Genomic DNA, 24,478 nt, shown 5'->3' with positions numbered 1-24,478 from the left:
GTTCCAGAACTCCAACCCAGCATCCCCTGTTTCCATAGGTCCCAAGTCACTGACATACATTTTCAGAATATATCATCATTCTCAGGTCTTGCTCATTCTCTATCTCCTTGCAACCATGTCAAGGCCCTTGTACTGCTACTTCTGCGACTGTGGTGAGAGTTGCTGCTTTGCTTATTGGCCTTAGATTTTAGTATTAAACCCTCTTCCTTTTTTCTTTTTCTAAGCCAAAGTCCTTTTTTTTTAATTGAGGTTTATGACATTATATAAGTTTATAAAAGTGTGTACAATATTATATTTCAACTTCTGTATATACTACAGTGCTCTCACCACCAAAAGTTTAGTTTATATGTATCACCATACAGTTGACCATCTTTACCCATTTTGCCCTCCCTCCACCCTACTTCCCCTCTGGTAATCACTACTGTGTTCCTTTTATCTATATGTTTGTTTTTATTTAGTTTGGTTTGTTCATTTATTTTGGTTTTTTTATTCCACATACAAGTGATATCATACAGTATTTGTCTTTGTCTGACTTATTTCACTTAGCATAATACTCTCCAAGTCCATCCATGTTGTTGCAAATGGCAAGATTTCATCTTTTTTATGTCTGAGTAATATTCCATTGTATATATGTACCACATCTTCTTTATCCATTCATCTGTTGATGGACAATTGGGTTGCTTCCATATCTTGGCAATTGTAAATAATGATGCTATGAACATAGGGGTGCATATTTTGAATTAGTGTTTTTTGTACTCTTCAGATAAATAGAAGTAGAAAAGCTGGATCATATGGTGGTTCTATTCTTAATTTTTGAGGAATCTCCATACTGTTTTTCATAGTGGCTGCACCAATTTACATTCTCACCAACAGTGTATGAGGGTTTACTTTTCTCCACATCCTCTTTTTAATTCTTGCCTTTTTGATAATAGCTATTCTAATAGGCATGAGGTGATATCTCGTGGTTTTGATTTGTGTTCCCCTAATAATTAGTGATGAACATCTTTTCATGCGCCTGTTGGCCATCTGTATGTCTTCTTTGGAAAAAGCTCCTGTGCCCATTTTTAAAATTGGGTTGTTTGGGTTTTTTTGTTGTTGAGTTGAATGAGTTTTTTAATATATTTTGGATATCAGCCCTTATCAGATATATGATTTGCAAATATCTTCTCCAATTCAGTAGGTTGTCTTTTCATTTTGTTGATGGTTTCCTTTGCTGTACAGAAGCTTTATAGTTTGGTGTAGTCCCATTTGTTTATTTTTGCTTTTGTTTAGGAGACATATCTAGAAAGACATTGCTAAGACCGACATAAAAGAGCATACTGCCTATATTTCTTCTAGGAATTTTAATGGTGTTGGGAAACTGGACAGCCACATGCAAAATGGATTAAGGACTTAACTGCAAGGCCAAAGTCGTTTTTAATAGAATTCCCTTGGGTTTGGTATGCAACTGAGGAAAGAAGGTAGTTTAATAGAGGTCCCAGGACTATATATAAATTTGGGGCATTTTTGTTTAATTTTCTTCTAATGATTTGCTTGCAGTTCCAAAGGTTAGAACAGGCACTATAATTTTGCTTAGGCACAGATTTAAAGACTAAGCTCTTAAGTCATGCAAGGTGAATGAGCTTAGCCAGCTGCCCAGCATGTACTTGCAATGTAGCTTTGTTGTTCTTTAATACCAAGATTTCTTTCATCATCATAGCCTCACAGCCTGCTTATTGGATGACTATTACCACAGTTATTTTACAGGTAAGGGAACTGGACAAATTTTATGCCCAAGTGGTAATTTCAAATTTTAGAACTAGTAAATGTAGCTAGCTAGATATAGACCCCTCAGACATTAAGAATCCAGTGTATAAACATGTCTCTAAAAATGACTGTAAGGATCTTCGGATGTTCAGAGAGAGGAGATGCTGTATGTAAAATAAAACACAGATACTGAAAACTACATACTACAAACAAGTGGTTTAGTAAATTATTATAAGGTGAACATGCTTGTTAACTAGCGTCCAGGTCAAGAAGTAAAACTTTGCCACCTACAGCATAAACCCCTTCTATATGCCCCATTCCTTCAAGAAATCATTATCCTGACTGCTAATAGTTATCCTCTCCCTGCTCTTTTTCCCCTATAGTTCCATCACCCCAAATGTGTATCCCTAGCACAGAAATTTGGTTTTCCCTTTTTTTTTTAATGTACTGTATTTTTTAAGTCTCTTTTAAGTTTCCCTTCTATCCCCTTCTGCTCCCCACTGTTTATCTGTAGAAATACTTCGACCTTCAAAACCAGAGTTTCCCACAGTCCAGACCCTGCCAATTTGCTTACCTATGATACACCCTACATGCCCTCCACCCTCCAGATTTTCTACAAATTGGCAACTGGATCCAGAGATTGGATCAGACTCTGGTTCCATTCCTCTGGTGAGACTACAGGGACACATAATGTCTAGTTGTCTCACTTTTCTGATTCTAGGAGCCATTATTAATGCCTGTATCTATTAATTCATTGGAGATTACAAAATAGCAACATTCTTATTCTAGAATTTCTTTTTCATTTATTAATTGGAACACTTTTACATAGAGACGTTTCCCCTTATCTATTATTTGGATACCCAGTAGGGCCATTCATATAGAAAATGCAGAATAGATGTTTATTTGCTTTTATTTACCAACTTTGAAGATAATGAATTAGTTCCTTATGAATTCCCAAAGATAAGCAATACTTTTTTAGTTTTAATATCATTAGGAATGCAAGGACTTAAACATATTTGATGATATTCAATTTACTGCAATTACTATCATGATTGAAGCTCAAATTTTCTCATCCTTAGCCAGTGGAAGCATCATAAGGTTAGCTCCTTTTGCCATGACCCTAGTAGTCTGTGATAGCTTCTTTGCCGCCTGGTATGAAAGATGTTCCATACACATTTTATGTATTTTTCTGTTGCAGACATGGGATCAACTATTTCTTCAAGGAGCCCTGGTTTCTTTTAGAGAAGTGGTATTTAAGGGCCACAATCTGGGTTGGTCATTGTTTCTAGGTCTTTCCATTGGACAGAATTTGTTGTGGGGGAGGGGTGTGTGTGTGTGTGTGTGTGTGTGTGTGGTATATGTGCAAGTAAAACTAACCTCATGAATTTATATTGATACTTCCAATTCGAATTTAAGACTGCAAATCATTTAACTTAACCTTTCTCTGTTACTTACATCTGTATCTTTTTTTCCCACACCAATAATCCTGATTCTCAGGGATACAAGGTGATAGAATTAGGATATTTAATAATCACTCATTTGTTTTATCCCCTATTACACACACAAAAGTCTCAGAATGATACTCTCATCAACATGTTACTGGAAAGTTTTTAAATTTTGTGTATGTTCTTTTCATTCTTCTCTATTTTAAAAAATAATTAAAATTATCATACTATATCCACTTTGTTAGAGCATGTAGCCCTTACATTCTGTACACTCTTCCTTTTAGTTCATTGGTAATTGTGTATCACCAGTTCTTAGGGTGGTATCAAACATTTTGATTGTCTGAAAAATATTCTATTATAGATTCCTCAGGAAGGGCTTATGGAAACAGTATCCCTTCAGTTACTGAATGTTGATAATAATTTATCTATGTCCTTTATACTTAAAGGCAGTTTTATTAGATATAAAATCCTTGGCTTACAATTTCTTTTCTTGGGCATCTTAAATGTTATTTCATTTTCTTCTGGCATAAAGTGTTGCGGTAGAAAAGTCTGATGAGAATGTATAATTTTTTCCCTTGTACGTCACAGGCTTGGTTGTTCTGGGTCAATATTTCGGATTCACAGTATGCTTTACCAAAATGTAGATTAAAATCATTTTTTCTTTTATTTTTTTGAACTGGAGGTTTTTAGCAATTTTTCTGTTTCCTTTCGTTGGTTCTCTTCTTTAGGAACTCCCATTATCCATATGTTGAATCTTTACCTATCTTCACTATTTGTCACTTTCTCTTGAGTCCTTTTTATCTCTCCATTTAGATTTTAAATTGATTTAATTTTTAAAATTTTCATCTTTTTCACCTTCTATTTATCTTAAGGCATTATTTGTTGTGTTTACGTCTTTTGTCTTTGACTAGTATAATCTTCATTTCTGAAATGCTTTTATTATTTTATTTCGAATTCTTTTCTGGGTTCTTTCATTTCATTTCTGAGTTTTTCTAATCCAGATTTATGTTGTTGTTTTGTATCTTGTATCATTCTTAAATCTTTTTGCTTGTTCTGAAGTAATAGGTTTATGGTTATGACATGTTTCTTGGGCATATATTTCTGGTATACTTTTATTGCTTGCAGCAATATAGCAATATTTCTCTCTCTCTCTGTCTTACACACACACACACACACACACACACACACGCACACACATACACTCTCACAGCTTTATCTGGGATTTGACCTTAATACTTTTTTGCTGCTCATTTTCCAGTGAAATTAGTTCTTAACTTTTAAAACAAAAGTGGGGTTTGGGAAAACTTTTCTAATTTCACAGATCTCCCTCTTCTGCTGTTTATATGTACTGTTTAAAAACTGTAGCACTTATTTTCTGAAATTTCCTGGCTCTATTTCCTTCTTCCACTTCAGTTTGAACTTTCTCTTTTACTTGCCTTTTTTGTCCTTGTCCTGTTTAATTTTTATTTAGCCCAGCAGTTTCTTCTCCAAGAAAGATTCAGTCTGTAAGGGGGCCCTGGTGGGGCAGTTTGAAGATTCATAGGGGCTAGACTGCTCCATCCCCTTCAGACCTTTTTACTGTAGGTCCCATGCACTCACCTGGTATCAAAGAGGGCAAAACTCCTCCCACTTTCAACTGCTGTATTCAGTTGGCCCTCATACCTTCCACTGAATATTGGTTGGCTATTTTGGGGCTCTCTTATTCTCGGGTCCATCAGATGCTGCCCTGATGCTTCCTTCTTCCTCTCTCATAGACCTGGACACCATGTAGGTCTTGTGGTTGTTGGTGGTTTATCCCCACCAACTTCTTTGAGACTGACGGGGCTACCTTGTTATGTAGCTTTGTTATAAATGTTGTCCATAGAATTTGGTCTTATTTTTAACTCTCTTTTTATGTGGGGATTCAGAGAGATTGAACACCTATGCTGCCTAGCCTCTATATTCTACAGTAATCAACTTTGTATGTGTGTTTAATATTAATTATATTTATCTCAGCATCATAAAAGGCTATGATCTAATTTAATCACTCACCTGTTATTCCTATTGTCTTCTAAGTTTTTTAATTTGCCTCTCATTTTACTATCATTTTCCTTAAGTGTGTCTCTAACATGGAGAGTTTCCATACCCATCTTGCATGCTAGGCATTAGTTCTACTAGGTTGCAGAAAGTAAACATATTGTTACTATGTGTTCATCACCCTGGCTTTGCCTTGTGAGTCAAAATACCCAATCTGTGACTGTTTACATAATGGAAGACCTGGGCTTCATAAATGGTGGAAATACACTATATAGTTTTTGTAGAGTTTTTAAAAATCTAAATAAGACATCCACATAAGGTAAATTGAAATGGCATAAGCTGTATGCCTGTCATTCACTCAGCTGAACTATCAGAAAAGGAGAGTATCCAAGCAAAAGGAATAGGAACAGATTTATTTTTCTCTGAAAATAGTTACACCATAGTCAGAATTGGCCAAGGAAAGACAAATATGTATGGCTATTTTCAACTTTCATAGATTATGGGCCTAATTTTTTATGGAAATAGTACTTCTGTCTTATCTTTTCCAATGAGAAATTTATTGTTAAAGTGTTTCTAATGCCTTGAGACAGCTAATCTACATTCAGAGATTGAACTATTACCCCTAAAATATTTTAAAGAGGTCTTGTGGGTTTTAATATTTGTAAGTTGGGCTACATTGTACTGTAACTTACAAAAGATTTAAACTGAAGCACAAGAAATGTTAAAACACAAAACTCTGCTACAAAACTGAAAATATTATTCCTTGAATATTTATGGAGTGTATGGAGTCTGTTTTATATTCTGGGAATATAAAAAAGTGAAGATCCCACTCCTATTTTCAAGGAAAGAAGGCAGTTATCTTTATATGATGCATGATTCACAAATGCTAGTCTGCATGCAAGTGCTGGAATTTGGGACAAGTTTTTAACCACTTTTTGATGAAAAATGGGAGAAGATGGGCCATATAGTAAATTTTTATAAATCTAAATTAATTTAATTTAAAAGGCTGTTCTAAAATTATATCCTTAATACTTTTTTACTGCCAAATATCCTTTTGTTCAAGAAATTATAATCATAGTAAATTATAGGATTTTTTTTACTTTTCTTACTTATGAGATTAAAAAGTCAGTAACAATATTTGATTTCCAGAAATTTTTTATATTTTAATGATCTGAACACTCAACTCTTGAAACCTGAGTCACTATAATAGACGCTATTCCAACAATACGAACTATGCATTATATAAGCAGTGACTAATTCTATGGTGAATTCAAACAATTGTTTGTTTTAAACTGTAAAGAAATCAAGTTTATTTTTAATTTATAGTAATATTATTTTTATTTTAAAAAATATGTTGCAAAATATTTTCTTCAAGTACTCTTTATCTCTTTCTTGTTCTGGGTCTGAGTTCGTATATACTTTAAAAGAAAATTTTGTTTGCAACAAATAGAAGTAACAAATTAAAGACTTCTTACAAATATGTAAAATAAAGATCTGAATATATAAATGGCCAAAGATGAGAAACACAACAAACAAAAAAAATTTTTAAATGTCTAATATAAACACATGGAAAAGATGTGCAACTTCACTGATAATAATGTAAATTAAAATAAGGCAGGTGGTTTGGTGGGTATTTAAGGAAATGAGCATTCTCAAATTCCATTGCTGGAAGAAAAAACTGGTACAAACTTCCTTAAAACTATTTGGCAACATTTATCAAGAGTCTTAACAATACAGAAATCCTTAAAACCAGTAATCTTATTCCTAAAAACCTTTTCTGAAAATATATTGGTGTCTCAGTTAAAGTATTATGACCATGGACATTTGTTGCAGTGTTGACAACCATTAGAAGCCACATAAATGCCCATAATGAAATGTTTAAAACAATACTAATAATTCACATATTAGAAAACTATGCAATCATTAAAAATCATTTTTAAAAATAAATTTATTTATTTTATTTATTTAGTTTTGGTGGCATTGGGCCTTGGTTGCTGTGCGCGGGCTTTCTCTAGTTGCAGCGAGCAGGGCCTACTCTTCATTGCAGTGTGTGGGCTTCTCACTGCAGTGGCCTCTCTTGTCATGGAGCATGGGCTCTAGGTGCATGGGCTTCTGTAGTTGTGGCATGTGGGCTCTAGAGTGAAGGCTCAGTAGTTGTGACACACGGGCTTAGTTGCTCCGTGGCATGTGGGACCTTCCCAGATCAGGGCTGGAGCCCATGTCCCCCACATTGACAGGCGGACTCTAAACCACTGTGTCACCAGCGAAGCCCCATGAAAAATCATTTTGAAGAATACTTAATGGTGTGTGAATATGTTAGAAGGGTACAAAATTCTATATAACAGAATAATATGTTTTATATAAGAAAAAATATAGGGCTTCCCTGGTGGCGCAGTGGTTGAGAGTCCGCCTGCTGATGCAGGGGACACGGGTTCGTTCCTCGGTCCGGGAAGATCCCACATGCCACGGACTGGCTGGGCCCGTGAGCCATGGCTGCTGAGCCTGCACGTCCGGAGCCTGTGCTCCTCAACGGGAGAGGCCACAGCAGTGAGAGGCCCGTGTACCGCAAAAAAAAAAAAAAAAAAAAAAAAATCATGTACTTCTAAAAAAGGAAATTATAGAATGGAATATGTTTAGTTTCTGCCTCTGAAGACGAAACTTTTTTAACCAGGCCATGAGTTCAATTGTATAAACTAGAAGCCTAGATATAAGAAATGTAATTCTTTGTTTGTTGGAGACAATTATCTTGCCAGTTTCTCTTTGCCTTCTCCTCCATGAAAACAAACATTGCCACTCTATGTTAAAAGGCTGAAGTGAGAATTAAGAGAAAATGACTAGGAAAATATGTACGTTGATACCATTGCTGCAGTATAACTAGCATCACTTCTATTTGTATGTGTTGCAGTATAACCTTGAATATTTGGATGCAAGCCATAACCATGTGATAACTCTTGAGGGATTTAGAGGTCTGATGAAACTTAAGCACTTAGACTTGAGCTGGAATCAACTGAAAAAATCTGGCGATGAAATAAATATGTTATGCAAACACACCACAAGCCTTCTCACTCTGGATATTCGACATAATCCATGGCAAAAGGTATGAAACAGAAATGTTTATAAAAAAGCAAACAATCATTTTTATTTCAAAGCTGTTTTCTCACTACTATTCAAGAATAGCCAGAAATAGGCAAACTATCTTTGTCTCGCTAGAATTCCCTTAAGTATTTCATAAGTTGAATTTAGTGTAGTGATCAAGTGAATAAAATGTTACTATAAGAAAAGTCCTTAATTTCACATCAGACTTTCTTTGCAACCTCTAATAGTTTAAGAGTATTGTGGTTTTAAAAGTGTTAGATGTCACTGCCATTTGCACGCCTTCAGAGAATTTTCATAGTGCAGTATAGCTCAGCATGCTAGAACTCTACTGTAATGAGGCATAGGAACCAAGAATAATAGAATACAGTGAGAGAAACATACTATTAAAGGGGGAAAAATTAACAAAAGCATGTTTACTTTTAAATTAACAATAGTATGTTTCTCTCACTGTATTCTATTATTCTTGGTTCCTATGCCTCACATTCCCTGATGAACCTGAATTATAAAGTCTTATTTATGTTCTGTTATAAAAGGAAATTTGATTGAACGCTATTCTTTCTCAGCACAAAAATATGTAGATTCATGCTAAGAAATTTCAGTATTCAATGATTATATTGAAGAGTATCTCCAAGTATTTAAAATAAGCCCCAAGTTTATAATTTCAAGACTATTCCTTTCCTTGCTTTTCAAAAATGTATATAGACTGTGTTCAACATTTTTAAAAGGGACTAAAGCATGATTGGTTCTATTAAATTGGCCGTATTATGATGTTTATACTATTGTATTTCTCCTTTTTAGCTCAGTAAAATTGAAGAATATTTTTCTTTTGCCAAATCAGACTTCCTGAATGATCACAGTACAGCTATAGCCCTGTTGCCAAATTAAATGTCAAGAGCTGAAGATCTGTATTGGATCACCCATGGAGCTGACTAGCTAAATGCTGATATAGATAAACAGGAGGCACTGCAGTTGTTCTGTGAACACTTTTCACCACAGTCACTTTTCAACAGCCTGTGGGATTTTCTCTCTTCACAAGAGTAGAACTATCCACCTTCAAACAAAAAAGATTAATTCTTAAATATAATTTAATTTCAACTATTATTTAAAGAATTAAGCCTTTATTTTTAGACAAATATAATAAAGTAGGAGATGCATAATTTGAATTATGTGGGAAGGAACAAAGAACTCCTTTCCATGTCATAGCACATGTAATATTTTGTAAAAATTAACTTTTGGTATTTTTCCCAAGCCAGCCACATTAAGACTGAGTGTTATTGGCAGATTAAAGACTCTTACTCAGTTAGATGGAGTCCTTATTTCTGAAGAAGAAGCAACAGCAGCTATGAAATTTATTTCTGGGACAAAGATTACTCAGGTTGGATTTTACTGTTTAATATTTCTTGTTCTATTTAGAATATACAAATAGTATTTCCCATACTCTTATTTTGTTATTGAGATTTTATATTCTCTCTTAGCATGCTAATAAAAAAATCAGTCCATAACAATCATATCACTTGAATTTTTTTTCTGTTTAAATGTATTCCATTTAAATACCAACTGGTTGTATGGATTCTCATCCCTGCACACTACCCCCAAAATACCTCTAGGGTAACTGTTTTTTTCCTAGTCAACCTGAACTCACCAGAGTCCTTTAGAACCTACATGAAAATAAGCAACTTTCTGTGGATAAGGTAAGCTTCGAGGCCTTGAGAAAGCATTTAGTAAATTATTTACCTAGTATTGATATTTTATGTGTCTGGCTGAAAGAAAACAAAACCTATTAACTTGGGGAAGGGGAAATACCTATATTATCCAGATTAAGAACGCTACTTTGGCCAAAGTAGTTTCAACATCCTAAATATCTCCACTCTAGTTATCTAGCTATTTACTTTTTGTGGAATATTTGAATATTAATTCCTTAATGTAATGTTTAATTTTGTATCTGTTCAAAGTGAAGGAAAGAAACCCTTTTGTTGATAAGAATATAATTAACTCCTGAAGAAGAGTTGGGGATTTATCCTACCAGAAATCAAAACTTACTAAAATCCTGTAAGACAATGTGGAATTGTCAGAGTTAGACAAATAGACCAATACAACAGAGTATAAAGACCCAGTGTAGACCCACACATACCTGGAAACTTGATAAATAACAGAGCTGCCTGTACAGATCAGGGAGCTAGTCAATAAAAGGCACTGGAACAAGTGCATTAAGGCTTTCACTACAAAAAGCAAAACCAAAAATGTTTTAGAAGAAAAGATCAGAGATTATCATTATAACCTTGAATGAGGGAAGAATTTATTATGCAAGAAACAAAGAGCATATACTATAAAAGATTAGATTTGTCTATGTTAAAATTAATACATCTATTCCTCAAAGGGCAGAAAGTGAAAAGACAAGCTATATACTGGGAAAAGAAATTTGAAACACATCTGACAAAAAATATTCTTTATATATCCAAAACATATCAGGAAAAAGACAACCAATCAAACAGAAAACTGAGCAAAACATTTAAACAGACACTTCACTGGAGAGGAAATCAGAACAGCCAAACAACTTAGGAAAAGATGCTCTACCACATTAATACTCAAGAAAATAAACATTAAAACTTAAATGATCTACCAATTTATGGCCACTATTGGGGGGAAAAAAACCCTTGACAATATCAAGTTTTAGCAAAGGTTTGAAGTAAAGGTTACAATTGGTACAACCATCTTGGATAACAAATTGGCCCTATCTAGTAAAGCTAAATATATACATACCCTAAACCTAGCAAGTTATATACTCGAAAGAAACTCTTGCATATATATACCAAGAATCATGCAGAAGAATATTTATGACAGCAATGCTTATAATAGCAAAAAACTGAAATCAGCTCAATGTTCATTGATGGGAGAATTGATAAGGAAATATTATATAGCAATGACATATGAATGAACTATAGCTACAGGAAGAAGCATAGAAGAATCTCATGGATATAATGCTGAGCAAAAAAGCAAGTCATAGAAGAATATAAACATATTCAATTTACATAAAGTTTGAATATGTATAAGGCTAATATTTTATTTATGGATATAAACATAAGTCTATAAAGAAAGAAAGTATGGTAGATACAAAATTTGAGGTCATTTGATTGCTTCTTAGGGAATTGATTCACTTGAGATGAGTGATGGCTTCCAAGGAGAAGGAGAGAAAAAAAGATTAGGATGGGGCACCCAGGGAGCTTCTAGGGTAGTAGGAATATTCTGGCTCTTAAACTGGTTTCATGATGGATTATATGGTGTTTGTTTTATAATAATCCTTTCATAGTTTTATAAATATTATTTTGTGGTTAAATGTCTGTTAAAACAAAAAAATGAGTGAGATATATAAAGTATATCCAGATACTGAAAACATTTTAAGGTAAACAAAATGTCATATTTTAAAAGTACTCATTGGGCCGCTCATCTAGGAAACAATTCTTTTAACTATATATATATGGACCTCTCTGTGCTATTTCGTTTATGTGTTTTTCGTTTTATTAGTTATCTCTCTTACGGCATTCTAGTACTAAAGAGGAGAGATCACGGATTCTTAGTATATGGCCTTCTGCCAAAATTCTGACACAGATTTCAAAGTTAGGACCACATTCACATCTGAGTGGAAACTGGTACTTGAAGGTAAAGACAATTTATTAAACCTAATATAAAAATTTAATTTCAATTGATTTTTTAGTCAGCTTTGGCCTTTGTATATAACGAGGGCATAGATAGATAACGGGCAGAAAACTGGAAGAGCCAAATTAAAAGTAAAAGAGAAGTCAAGTCATGAGTAGTTATGTCACAGGGGCTAGAACTCAGCAGTGGTCACTACAGAACAGGAAATTTAGGATAAAGGTACACTGCAAAACCAAAGGGTAGATTCTGAGAATATATCAAAATAAGCAAGAAAACTTTAAAGCTCAGAGCCAGAGACCAAGCCAAAAGTTTGGATGGCAAGGTAAAAGGGATCAAGAATCCTGGCAAGGGAATGGGGGAACTGGTCAGAATTCAGCCAAGGCTAAGGGAAAAGTTATGGAGCACTAGCAGCTTCTTGCTCAAGAAGCACCCTTTTACCTCTTGCCAAAGATAGAAACTGGGCTAAGAGAATCTGACCCTTGAAAATGGAAGATATTAGTGGCATTCTTTTTATTACAGAATATACATAGATATTTAGTTGTGATGCCGGCTGTGTGATAGTCTTAGCTGACCCCACAGGGAGTTGTGAAATTAGAATGGCCCTTTAAATCTGTCCCAAGTTGGGCTGAGATGGCCAGGCCTTTCTTTCCTTTCATCATTGGATGTGGGCCAAGCTGGGAAGGAGCATGACCTTGGACAAGGCAGCTCTCTGCTGCTGATGCTGTCCCTGAAGGGACTGACAGTTGAAGGCTTTCTGCCAACAGCACTTGCAGCAACTGGGACAAGTCCTTCACTGCTGGGAATCTGACTGGCACAGCTCAGTGTCTGTAATACCATATAAGTTCCTCTGAGTTATAATCTTGTCAAATTTTACTTTTCTGTAAACTAAGAGCTTTGCAATATCTTTAGTTCCTAGAAGACTTTTTATGTTACTTACCACATTTGAATTATTTCATTAGCCTTTTTATCTTATAACATTGAAGTTATTGATGTCATCCAGAAGCAACAATTAATATGAATTATTCTACAGATAACTGCCTTAAATTTAGATGGGCAACATCTTTTTGAAATCACAAATTTAGAAAAATTGGAAAATTTGAAGTGGGCATCATTCAGCAACAATAATCTCACTAAAATGGAAGGCTTGGAATCTTGTGTTAACCTGGAAGAGCTCACATTAGATGGAAACTGCATCTCAAAGATAGAAGGTAAGGTATTAGAGAATTCTAAAGTCTTAAAATATGAATGTCTAATTAACAAGAGCAAAAAGTGCATAACACTGAGGATAGAATTTCTGAAGAGGAAGGTCTTCAGAGAATTTCCAAGAAGGTTTGGAGTAGAGTACTCTAAACACCTCTTTAGTGGGATCTGTGACTGACTGCTATATATAATGAGCCCAACTAGCTGCCTTCCCTCCCCTCTCTTAACCAGTGTTTACCATCTATTACCAAACTTAGCACATTACAAACTAGTCAGTGTTCAAAATCTGTACCATTGAGTAAATAAATGAAAGAATGAGGTGTGCTTTTGAAAAAGATAAAGCAGCTCAGTTCATTTTTCAAAATATGGAATTAAGGTTACATTTGGAAATTTGAAGACTTTTAACAAAATGAACATTTTATTCACTGGAGGTTGAAAATCAGATGTACTATATAAACTTTTACTGGGATCCACATACAAGTACAAATTAAGCAGCTTTATTAATGCCTGCATAAGTGTACACACACACATATCATGCATACTTATCTAGGTATAATACATTTCTGGATGTGCATTTTGGTAACAAGGCTGTCCTTGTCAAGGAGAGAAGGTAGGAATTGAAAATCATGCCTGGGAAAGAGACTTAATTTACACTTTATTAGCTTTTGAATTGTTTTTAGCATGTGTGTACTACCTTTTTCATAAAATAGAAAATTTTACTTTAAAAAATTACATATGCAAAAGCAAGTATTAAAAACAGCATGTATAACATTTGTTATACTTCATTTTAATGGCTGTTAACAATAGTTTCTAAAAATTGCTTGATCATAAGAATCACTTAGGATACTTATTGAGTATATAGATCCACAGGCCTTCCTCTGTACATTTTAGCTAACTAAACAGTGAGGGGGGGCAGAGGTGTAGGTCAGGCATCTGTGTTTACAACTATCACTAGTCTCCATTCCCATACAATAGGGTGTTAATTTTGCTATGTATGTAACAATTGAGAACCCTATTTCCTTTTTATTCCCCTCCATAAGCCTATTGAAGGGAAGACTCCTTCAACCTGTATTTTCCCTATACCCACTTTTCAAACATAGCTACCCCACTAAACTTTAACAGATATTTATCTTCTTTTTTCCAAACATAGATAGGCTTAATATGCATTTAAGGATTTTTGCTTTGATACTACATCCTAACTTGCCCTAGATTGATTTGCTTTCAGCATTTCATAGTCCCATGATAAAGGCTGGTGTGAAAGGGGTGCATAAATAAAATTTATTGAGGACTGATTATTTATTTGCCAAAAGTTATAACTGATACTTTTCAAATGCCATTCCGTTTAATTCCATAACTGTTAGAAGTAGATTTCAGTATATCCATTTCATGGATGAAGAAAATTTGTCTCAGAGGTTACATAATTTTACATAATTTACCTATGGTCCCAAATCTAGTGTGAAACCAACATTTGAAACCAGCTCTGACTCCAGAGTTCTTATCTGTCAACTGCACCGTCCTACCTACAGTTATAAAGTGTCTACAGCACGTAATGTACATAGGGGGTTAGATTGTGGTGAGAGGAAGCATTTTCTAAAGTTCTGTCTTAGACTACTTTCAAGCATACAAAGGTAGAATTAGGTTCTTTTTAATACAAATGATGGCACAGTAAGGAATACTTTCCAGAGTGTTGTATTCTAGTTCCTTACCCTTAATGTTTTACAATGGGGGTTGGTGATTATTTTGAGCTTTGTAAAGTAGAGCTTTATATTATTGTGATGGTGAAAACCTTAATTAATTACATAATTTAAAGGTTATTTGAAAGCTTAATTCAGTATTTCCTATACAATACCTTCCCTTAACACCTAAAAAAAATAAGTCTACTTCCAAAATTGGAATTTAATATATTATCTAGTACACATTCTATTCTTCTTTAACAAAAGGAAAAACAATGATGGTTAATACTATGAAATCTGTAAAGCCGTTTGAACTTAGAAAAAGAGAAACAGTAAAACAACCAGCCAGGTACTTTTTAAATTAACCTTTCAGTGCTGTCTGAATCTTTTCTTGAATTTGCTTATTTTTCTAGGCATTTCCAAGCTGACTAAATTAACCCGCCTCAGCATAAATAATAATCTCCTCACTGGTTTGGAAAAGCATACTTTTGATAACATGCTTCATCTTCATTCCCTTTCTCTTGAGAACAACAAAATCACTTCATTGAGTGGTTTACAAAAAGCTTTTACACTAATTGAATTATACATAGGCAATAACTATATTGCTCTCAATCAGGAGATCTACAATTTAAAGGTGACTATCTGGAGTACTAATGTTTTTGGTTTTCTAAATATTTTCTTATTTCTTTATACTATGAAAGTAATGCATGTTCACTGTACAGAATTTGGAAAATATAGAAAAATGTAAGGAAGAAAATAAAAATCAAGAAAAATGTATTTGATGGCCATTTCCTACCATTGGGACTTGCAGTGGCCTCTTTCCTTTTGCTGATACCATATTGCTAGGGCTTTATCTCCTACCAAAAACTTATGTCCATTTCCTATCTTTCCTTACTTGCAGCCTTATCCTCATTGTATTCCCCCAATACAACTACTTCTAGAGCTGCAGAGTCAACCTAATCAAAAACAGCAACAAAACAAACCATTTTACATTATAGATGAGGATTAGTTTTACTCCCTCTTGTCTTAACCTCTCCCATCCATATCTACTCAGGGCCCTTCCTTCACAACAAACGTCTTATCTAATAAGGAAGCACATTTTCCCTTAAGATGAATTCTGCTACTCTCTTACAAGGCAGAAGCACTTCAGTTTTATCCCTCATCAGAAGACTGTTTTTCATTGTTTCATTTCACTGTTGTATCTGTATACACACATACTATTTAACAGATCATTATTCCATAAGCAAAGTATATGTTTTAAACTTTGCTAAATTTCTTTGCAAGTCTTTATCATGGGTAATACATTTAGCACCAGCATCCAAAAAGGGATTCTGATCATATAATATAGACCACTGAAATACCGCACAAAATTAGACCTTAACAGTATGAAAGTATAACGCTTGCACTAAACAGCAGCATACTTAAAAGCACTCAAATCACTATGAAATGATAGAGTAATTTAATATTAAAATGCAAGGATGATTAAACTCTTAAGGGGAAAAAAACTTGTTAGAGTGAGATATATATGTATATCACTTTAAATGTATGTATTTTTATTACCAGGGTTTATGCAATCTGGTCATTCTAGACATGTATGGAAACATTATTGTATGGAATCAAGAAAACTACCGGTTGTTTGTAATATTTCATCTTCCAGAACTGAAAGCTCTGGATGGAATCTCAATTGTAAGTTGTTTTATTGACTCATAGCATTTGGTCCAGGCTTCATATTAATATATCCATAGGCCATAATCATTTTGAATGTTGCTTTATCACTAGTATGTTACCCAAACTTATTATGCTTATTAAAATCTAGGTCTCCAAAGCACATTTTAGATCTGGGTTTTAATTGTTTAAATTGAGGCAGTCTGGGAGGGAAGATGCTGCATACATTTGCACCCACTGAATTCAGTGCCTAACAAATTTATGAGACAGGATAGGAGAAACTGCCCTGGACCCCTACCGTCCTCTTGGGCCTAAAAACAGCTTCCTGTTACCTGGAAAAATACAGTTGTTAAGATTTAAGAAAAACATATTTGAACCAAAAAATGGTATGTCAACATTACTAGTAAACTATACTAGTAAAAAATAACTTTTTATACTGTGTAAAAAATAACACAGAACATAGGACTGAATATGAAAGCAATATTTGGAAACTTGGATTCTATAACTAGTAAGTTCATACAGGGCTCCTTATTTCCATGTAACAGGATAAGTGCAAAACAAATGGGTGAAGAATAAAAAGGTTCCTTGTGTAACATTGCCTAGCCCCTGTCAGACAATAAAACTCATCAAATTTCTAGGAAACTGAGAGATAGTTCATGATTATTTGGGACTTTGAGGTGCTCTGAGAAGATTACTAATTCTAACCCTGATTTTTTTCAGGGCCCTTCTCAGAATGAAGAATCAAAATTATTCTCCCCCAAACACAAACAATTCTTTAGAATCTTGTATACTGGGTTTTATTTAGGTGTTGGCTTTCATTGAGGGACGTTTTAAAAAACAGTCTCATGAAACTAGTACTGTATGTGCTCCAATGGTGGTGTTGAGTATCTTATCCTTCCTATCTCTCTGTGCCCTCATTTGAAGGGCCACCTGAGAAAGTGCTTTTAGAAGTCAGTGTAGGAAAACCTTTCCCCCCTGAGGAAAAGTTATGCTCTCCTCACTGACAATGAGTATTTTTAAACTATTTTCCTTTTCACTTTGACTACCTAAAAGCTCAGGGCCACATTTATGGTTTAATGACAGAAACCCTGTAGGACTTATGGTCTATCTGTCCCTATCCCCACCTTTGATCTATTTAACTTACATCATTCTCAGTCTTGATCTTCACTATTTATTATTTGCATTTTACTATTTGATTATATGTTCCTCCTGTAAGCTGCCATAAATTCTTTGTGGAATGAGATAGAATATAAATATATGAATTAATAATGGACATGAAGACTAGATTGAATAATTTAGACTTTAATTGAGAGGTAATGGGCAGGCATTGAAGATTTTTGAATTGGGGAATAACATATTGAAAACCATATATTAGGAAATTTAACAGCAGTGTTTAAAATGATTGATGAAAAACCAATAGGAGGCTATTAGCGTGGTCTACATGTGAGGTAATGAGAAACTGAAATAAACCAAGGGGAAGTGGTTTTAAAAATGGAGAGCTGAAAGGTAGGAGAAATACTGGGAAGAATTGACAGAACTTGGCAACCAATTAAATTTGAAGGACGAGGAAATGGAAGAATAAAAGATGTCTACAAGACTTGAGTCTATTCCACTAAGAGATATCATAACAGAAATATGATTACAGGAAGAAAAGCAGTTTCAGGAATAAGATGATTAGTGTTAGACACACGAAGAAAGCTGATAATTAAAACCAAAAGGATATAACATTGACTAAGGAAAGAGAGTAAAGAAAGTAAAGAAATCCAAGTGAGCCTTTAATACTTCCATTTAGGAAATGTAAAGAGGAAAAGAAGCCACCAAAAGTAGACACAGAGGGAAGTAGAAGAGCAATATAATCCTAGAGTGTTTGAGAGGTAAATGGACCTGGACTTTAGAAATGACATAGTCTAAATCCTTTATTTTATGAATGAGCGCAAAGAACTCCAGAGAATTTAAATGACATTCCAAGTGACATGACTTTTTAATGGTAAAGCATGGACAGCTGAGCCTCACTCTGTGCCCAAGGCTCCATGGATATATAATCATACCAGGAAGTAAGGGAGTGGTACTGGAAGTTCCAACCCTCTAATCATGGTTGCTGCCCCTGGCAACCAGCCCCCATTCTTAAGGACTTTCCAAAAGTCATCTTGTTAAGATACTCAGACTGGTTGAAAGGAGCTTGTCATAAATAGCAACACAGTCCTTTCACCTTTATGGCTCTGGACCTATTTCAGAAACCAAAAACAAAAAACCAAATATTATAATAAAAGATGCCCCTACGGCTCTTATATAGGAAATTATGAGGGTTTGAGGAGCTGTGTGCCAGGAACAGTAGACAAAGACCAAATATAGGTTTCTTATTATAAATCACAATATCACAGCTCATGCTCTGGCCTTTGAACACAGATCCTTTACAGCAAAATGATCAGAAAATTCAAAATATATTGGAATATTACTGTAATCCTATTCAGTAATTATCCAGTCCATAATCATATAGAAATGTCTCTCACAGTGAGGCCACTCAGATTTGCAGGTTTCCATTGGAGACTTTGTCAGGTTCCAAAAGCAGGAGTGGTCTCAAAACACATAGCTTAATCCTTTCTTCAGGCATCTGATATAATTGAACTGAGACAATATCATCTCTTGCTCTGAACCCCTTTTGAGGTAATATAATATTGGATTTCCTCATTACATAACCTATTTATTAATTCCTTTACCTGTAAGTGCCCTTCCCTGTTCTCTCCATTTACACCCATACTTTTCCACCTTTGGAAGGGATATTAGATTCGGCCACTGTGCTGGTCTAGTCTAGCATATACCTCCCCTCAGTCCACCCCGCTTCAGATAGGACAAGGTTATATAGGTGCAAAACTAGTGGGCTATTTTTGCCACCAGGAAATACAGATACATTCACTGTTAACCCCAGTTTTGCCGGATGGGGTGAAGGTAAAACCTACCCCCATCAGACCTTTAGGAATCCTGACAAAAGGCTTAAAAACATAGTTTCTCGCTTAGGAATTATCCCTGTTTCCAGTATTTGTAGTTGTAGCTGTGGTCCTGTGGCCACTGCATCAGGTAGAAAAAAAACTTGAGGTGATGTGAGGAAGAATGAAAGAAAAAATATAATGGTTATACCAGCATCATCCTTCTTTCACAAGAATTGCATAGTCCTATCAGCATCCTTGCCCCATCCCCCAGATTCACCAGAAAAACAGAAGTCTATCCAGCGGGGACCCTCCTTTAGCCCCATTCATGTTCACACTGAGTATGAGCACTCTTAGGAAGGTATTTAAGCCAGCCCTTCATGCTTTTATCTCCCCCCCATTTTAGACAACCAATGTTTTAATTGCCCATTCTAGTTCTCTATTGAACTACTACTCTGAGGGGGATATCTTTCTGCCCACTGTTAGACATTATGGGCTGTTCAGTGTGTTCCTTGGTCTGAAGAAATAAGTCAACTGTGCAGATTGGTGCAATATCTTCTGTTCCAGTTCTTTTATAGCATTATGTGCATTTGCATTTACACTGGGTAAGCAAATCCCAGTCCAGAGTCAGTATCTATTCCTGTCAAGACCCATTTGTAGTCCCCCAGGGCTACCAGCCTCAGTCTGACTTGCCAGCTCTATTCAGGGCCTTCCCACAGGGAAATCTGCCACATAGCCATCTGCAGTCTCTGTCTCTTTTGCTGGCAGACAGAACAGTTCTTATTGGCATTTAGTGCCTCAGAGGGTGCAAGAGGAATATGTCTAGATTCAGCCCATCTCTGCACTGCTGTAGACCCCCAATGTCCACCTATTTTATAGACCCAGGTGGCCACCTTAAGTGAGCATATGGGCATATCTGCTTGTTGATTCCAATCACCTTCCAAAATGGGAAGAGAGTTCAGATGGGCATCAATGTGTCCTACTTTAATGCACACCTCAAATTTCCATAGGGCTGTGCCCCATATGGGCATCCTTTTAATAGGTCAGGTTTCCATTGCCCTCCTTCCTGCCTGACCATATGGCCAGGCCAGGAACAGTAGATGAAGGTTTCTTATTATTATCTCAGTAACACACCAGAGGACTCACCACAGTGTCATTCCTCAGGTCCCAAGGTCCCTAGGTGGTCTGCCTTCTTCTCTGCACCTTTCAGTCTCCTATATTTATTTTATATATAATATCCGAGGGTTTAGCTGTACTTAGTAGGAAATAGGGAGAAATGAGGCTATTCCCTTTTGACCTGGAACCAAAGAATTAATGTCATTTAGTCATCTGTAAGAGAGAACCTCACTTTCTAAATATCCTCATATACAGGAACCACCAGAGATTGAGTGTGCAAAAGATTTGTTTGGTGGCAGACTTACTTCTGACATGATTGCTGAACGACAAGGACATTCAAACTTCACCCAAATGCAAGAACTAAATTGGACTTCATCATCCATCAGGTACAATCATTTTATTCTATGCTATTTGATATTATAATATATAGTTATTATTATCTTTCTAAGGTTTATAATTTATACATCTTATCCAAATATAACCAGTAATTCAGAAAATCATCTACACTACTTCACAATCTCATACTAACTTTACCATCTTTGAATTGCATTAATAACTTTTATTATCACACACTATGATTAAAAATGTCATCAATCTCTTTCTAAGACCTTATATTTCCCTTTTCTTTTACAATCAAGCTTTTAAAATTAGAACATACTAGGTTTGCTCCTCACATTGTATCACTCTAATCCAATGCTCTCTGGCTACCACTGCCACCATTCCTCTGATGCTGTTCTCATGAATGTTATCATTGTCCTCCTGTTTAATAAATCCGTTTCTCTTTTTTTTCTATTCTGCACTCTTCACAGGCAGACATCTTTAGCCATAGTTTTAATTTATGACGATGACCCCCTAATTTGCCCCAAATCTAGCCTCCTAATTTGAATATTCGATTGCTCTCTAGATAGCATCTAGGAAACAACATTCACCTGTTGTCGCCCAAGCAAAAAATCTAGAGTCCACTCTCTCTCCTTTGTCCTCCATTTTTGTTTGTTTGTTTGTTTGTTTTTTTATTTGTGGTACGCGGGCCTCTCACCGCTGCGGCCTCTCCCGTTGCGGAGCACAGACTCCGGACGCGCAGGTTCAGTGGCCACGGCGCACGGGCCCAGCCGCTCCGCGGCACGTGGGATCCTCCCGGACCGGGGCATGAACCTGTGTGCCCTGCATCGGCAGGCAGACCCCCAACCACTGTGCCACCAGGGAAGCCCTTGTCCTCCGTTTTTAATTAATCACTACATTCTATAGAGTCTGTGTCTTAAGTATGTGTCATAGTTCCCCCCTTCTTTCCATAGTCATTGGCCTCGTCCTAGGTTGGGGAATTAACTAATATAGAAACTATTGTTTTTTTGTCTTATACAACCTTACCTGCAAATCCATCTATTATCCATACCGCCTTCTAAGATGCAAGTTTTATCAGATCACTTCCCTTCTCAACATTGTTCAATGTCTTTCCACTGTCTACAGAATAAAATTTTAAATCTCTTTGTACAACATAGAAGGCCCTTCCTTTTTTATTATAGTTTTTCTGAATCCCATTTCTTGAGGACACAGACAGTGACTTTCATATTTGTTGTAGCCTTTCCAAACATATTGTCTGCACTTAGGAAATAAACTAATGAAAACATGTCAAAAGAATAAATGACTTTTAATGTATAAAGTATGTCATAATTATAACTTTAGGGGTGAGGATTTGTTTAAAGGTGTGGTAGGCTTTTGCACAGCCAAGGAAACCATCAACAAAATGAAAGGACAACCTACTGAATGTGAAAAAGTATTTGCAAATTAAATATATGACCAACAAGAAGTTAATATCCAAAATATATAAACAGACCATACAATTCAACATCAAAAAAAAAAACAACAACCAACCTGATTAAAAATGGGCAGAAGAGATCTGAATTGACATTTTCCAAAGAAGACATACAGATAGCCAACAGGCACATGAAAAGATGCTCAACATCGTTTACCATCAGAGAAATGCAAATTAAAACCACAATGAGGGCTTCCCTGGTGGCGCAGTGGTTGAGAGTCCGCCTGCTGATGTAGGGGACACGGGTTCGTGCCCTGGTCCGGGAGGATCCCACATGCCGTGGAGCAGCTGGGCCTGTGAGCCATGGCCGTTGAGCCTGCGCGTCTGGAGCCTGTGCTCCACAACGGGAGAGGCCACAACAGTGAGAGGCCCGCTTACCACAAAAAACAAACAAACAAACAAAAAACACAATGAGATATCATCTCACACTTGCCAGAATTGCTATCATCAAAAAAACCACAAATAACAAATGTTGGCAAGGATGTGGAGAAAAAGGAACTCTCATATACTGTTGGTAGGAATGTAAATTGGTACAGCCACTAAGAAAAACAGTATGGTTTCTCAAAAAAACTAAAAATAGAACTACCATGTGACCCAGCAATTCCACTCCTGGGAAAAAATGAAAACACTAATTCAAAAAAGATACATGCACCCCAATGTTCATAGCAACATTATTTACAATTGCCAAGATATGGAAGAAACCTAAGTGACCATAAACAGATGAATAAAGAAGATGTGGTATATACATATAAAATGGAATAGTACTCAGCCACAAAAAAGCAGGAAATTTTGTTTTTGCTATTTTCAACAACATGAATGGACGTGGAGGGTATCATGCTAAGTGAAATATGTCAGACAGAGATAGACAAATACTGTATGATATTACTTATATGTAAAAAATAAACTATGAATATAACAAAAAAGACTCACAGATACAGAGAACAAACTAGTGGTTACTAGTGGGGAGAAGGAAGGGGGTGAGACAAGATAAGGGTAGGAGATTAAGAGGTACAAACTACTATGTATAAAATAAATAAGCCACAAGGATATACTGTACAACACAGGGAATATAGCCAAAATTTTATAACAAATATAAATGGAATATAATCTTTAAAAATTGTGAATCAGTATGTTGTACACCTGAAACTTACATAATATTGTATATCAATTATACCTCAATTAAAAGAATATATAAATGAAACAAATTGGGATATATGAAAAAAAGAAGTGTTTAGAACAAGGTGATTAAGCTTTATGCTCTTCTCCCTCATAGCTCAAAGGAAGGTAAAACACTTTTAAAGCTGTGGACTAGGAATCAAGCATTCTGACCAATTACCAAAACATCCTTACAAGGTGGAATGCCTTGTAAAGTTTTCAGGAGATTCCACAGAAAACTCTGTTTTCAAAGAAATTACCTACTTTCTCCTTTTCTTTCCTATCCCAAACTCCTTCCTGGCATTTCAGAAATAACCTATTTCATATATATCCTCTGCAGTTTACAACCTGAAAATCTTATGGTTTACCATATCAACTTCACTATGACTTCATGAACATGTATGGAATTATAAAGAAATTGGAAATGTTTATTTTTAATGTTTCTTTTATGATAGTTCTATATTTATATGATAATAGACATGTTTTTTTAAGTCAATGAAATTGTATGTCATTTTCTTACACAGGTACCCAACAAAAATGTGTATTTATCTGATCATTTGGCCCATATATTTTATTTTTTTAAACTAACTTTACTTTTTATTTATTTTTAAAAATAAATAAATAAATTTATTTATTTATTTTTGGCTGCTTTGGCTCTTCGTTGCTGTGCGTGGCTTTCTCTATTTGCAGCGAGCAGGGGCTACTTTTGGTTGCAGTGCGCGGGCTTCTCATTGCGGTGGCTTCTCTTGCTGCTGGGCAAGGGCTTTAGGTGCGTGGGCTTCAGTAGTTGTGGCACGTGGGCTCAGTAGTTGTGGCTCGCGGGCTCTGGGCGCAGGCTCAGTAGTTGTGGTGTACAGGCTTAGTTGCTCCATAGCATATGGGATCTTCCTGGACCAGGGCTCGAACCTGTGTCCCCAGCATTGGCAGGTGGATTCTCAACCACTGCACCACCAGGGAAGCCCTGACGCATATATTTTA

General features: G+C 35.6%; 1 protein-coding gene across 1 annotated transcript in view; it reads left to right on the top strand.

Moving 5' to 3' along the window:
- The window catches only part of LRRC9 (leucine rich repeat containing 9), a 96,945-nt gene that overhangs the window by 40,804 nt on the left and 31,663 nt on the right, over window positions 1-24,478 (top strand). The window contains exons 17-23 of the mRNA XM_065872633.1: window positions 8,113-8,304; window positions 9,553-9,678; window positions 11,826-11,960; window positions 12,988-13,165; window positions 15,244-15,464; window positions 16,394-16,516; window positions 20,791-20,921. Coding sequence (XP_065728705.1) covers window positions 8,113-8,304; window positions 9,553-9,678; window positions 11,826-11,960; window positions 12,988-13,165; window positions 15,244-15,464; window positions 16,394-16,516; window positions 20,791-20,921 — 1,106 coding nt within the window. The remainder of the gene's footprint in view (window positions 1-8,112; window positions 8,305-9,552; window positions 9,679-11,825; window positions 11,961-12,987; window positions 13,166-15,243; window positions 15,465-16,393; window positions 16,517-20,790; window positions 20,922-24,478) is intronic.

Source organism: Phocoena phocoena, chromosome 2, assembly GCF_963924675.1.
Source record: "Phocoena phocoena chromosome 2, mPhoPho1.1, whole genome shotgun sequence".
Taxonomy (NCBI): Eukaryota; Metazoa; Chordata; class Mammalia; order Artiodactyla; family Phocoenidae; genus Phocoena; species Phocoena phocoena.
The sequence above is the reverse complement of the archived record's forward strand: the minus strand, read 5'-3'. Positions and strand labels throughout refer to the sequence as shown.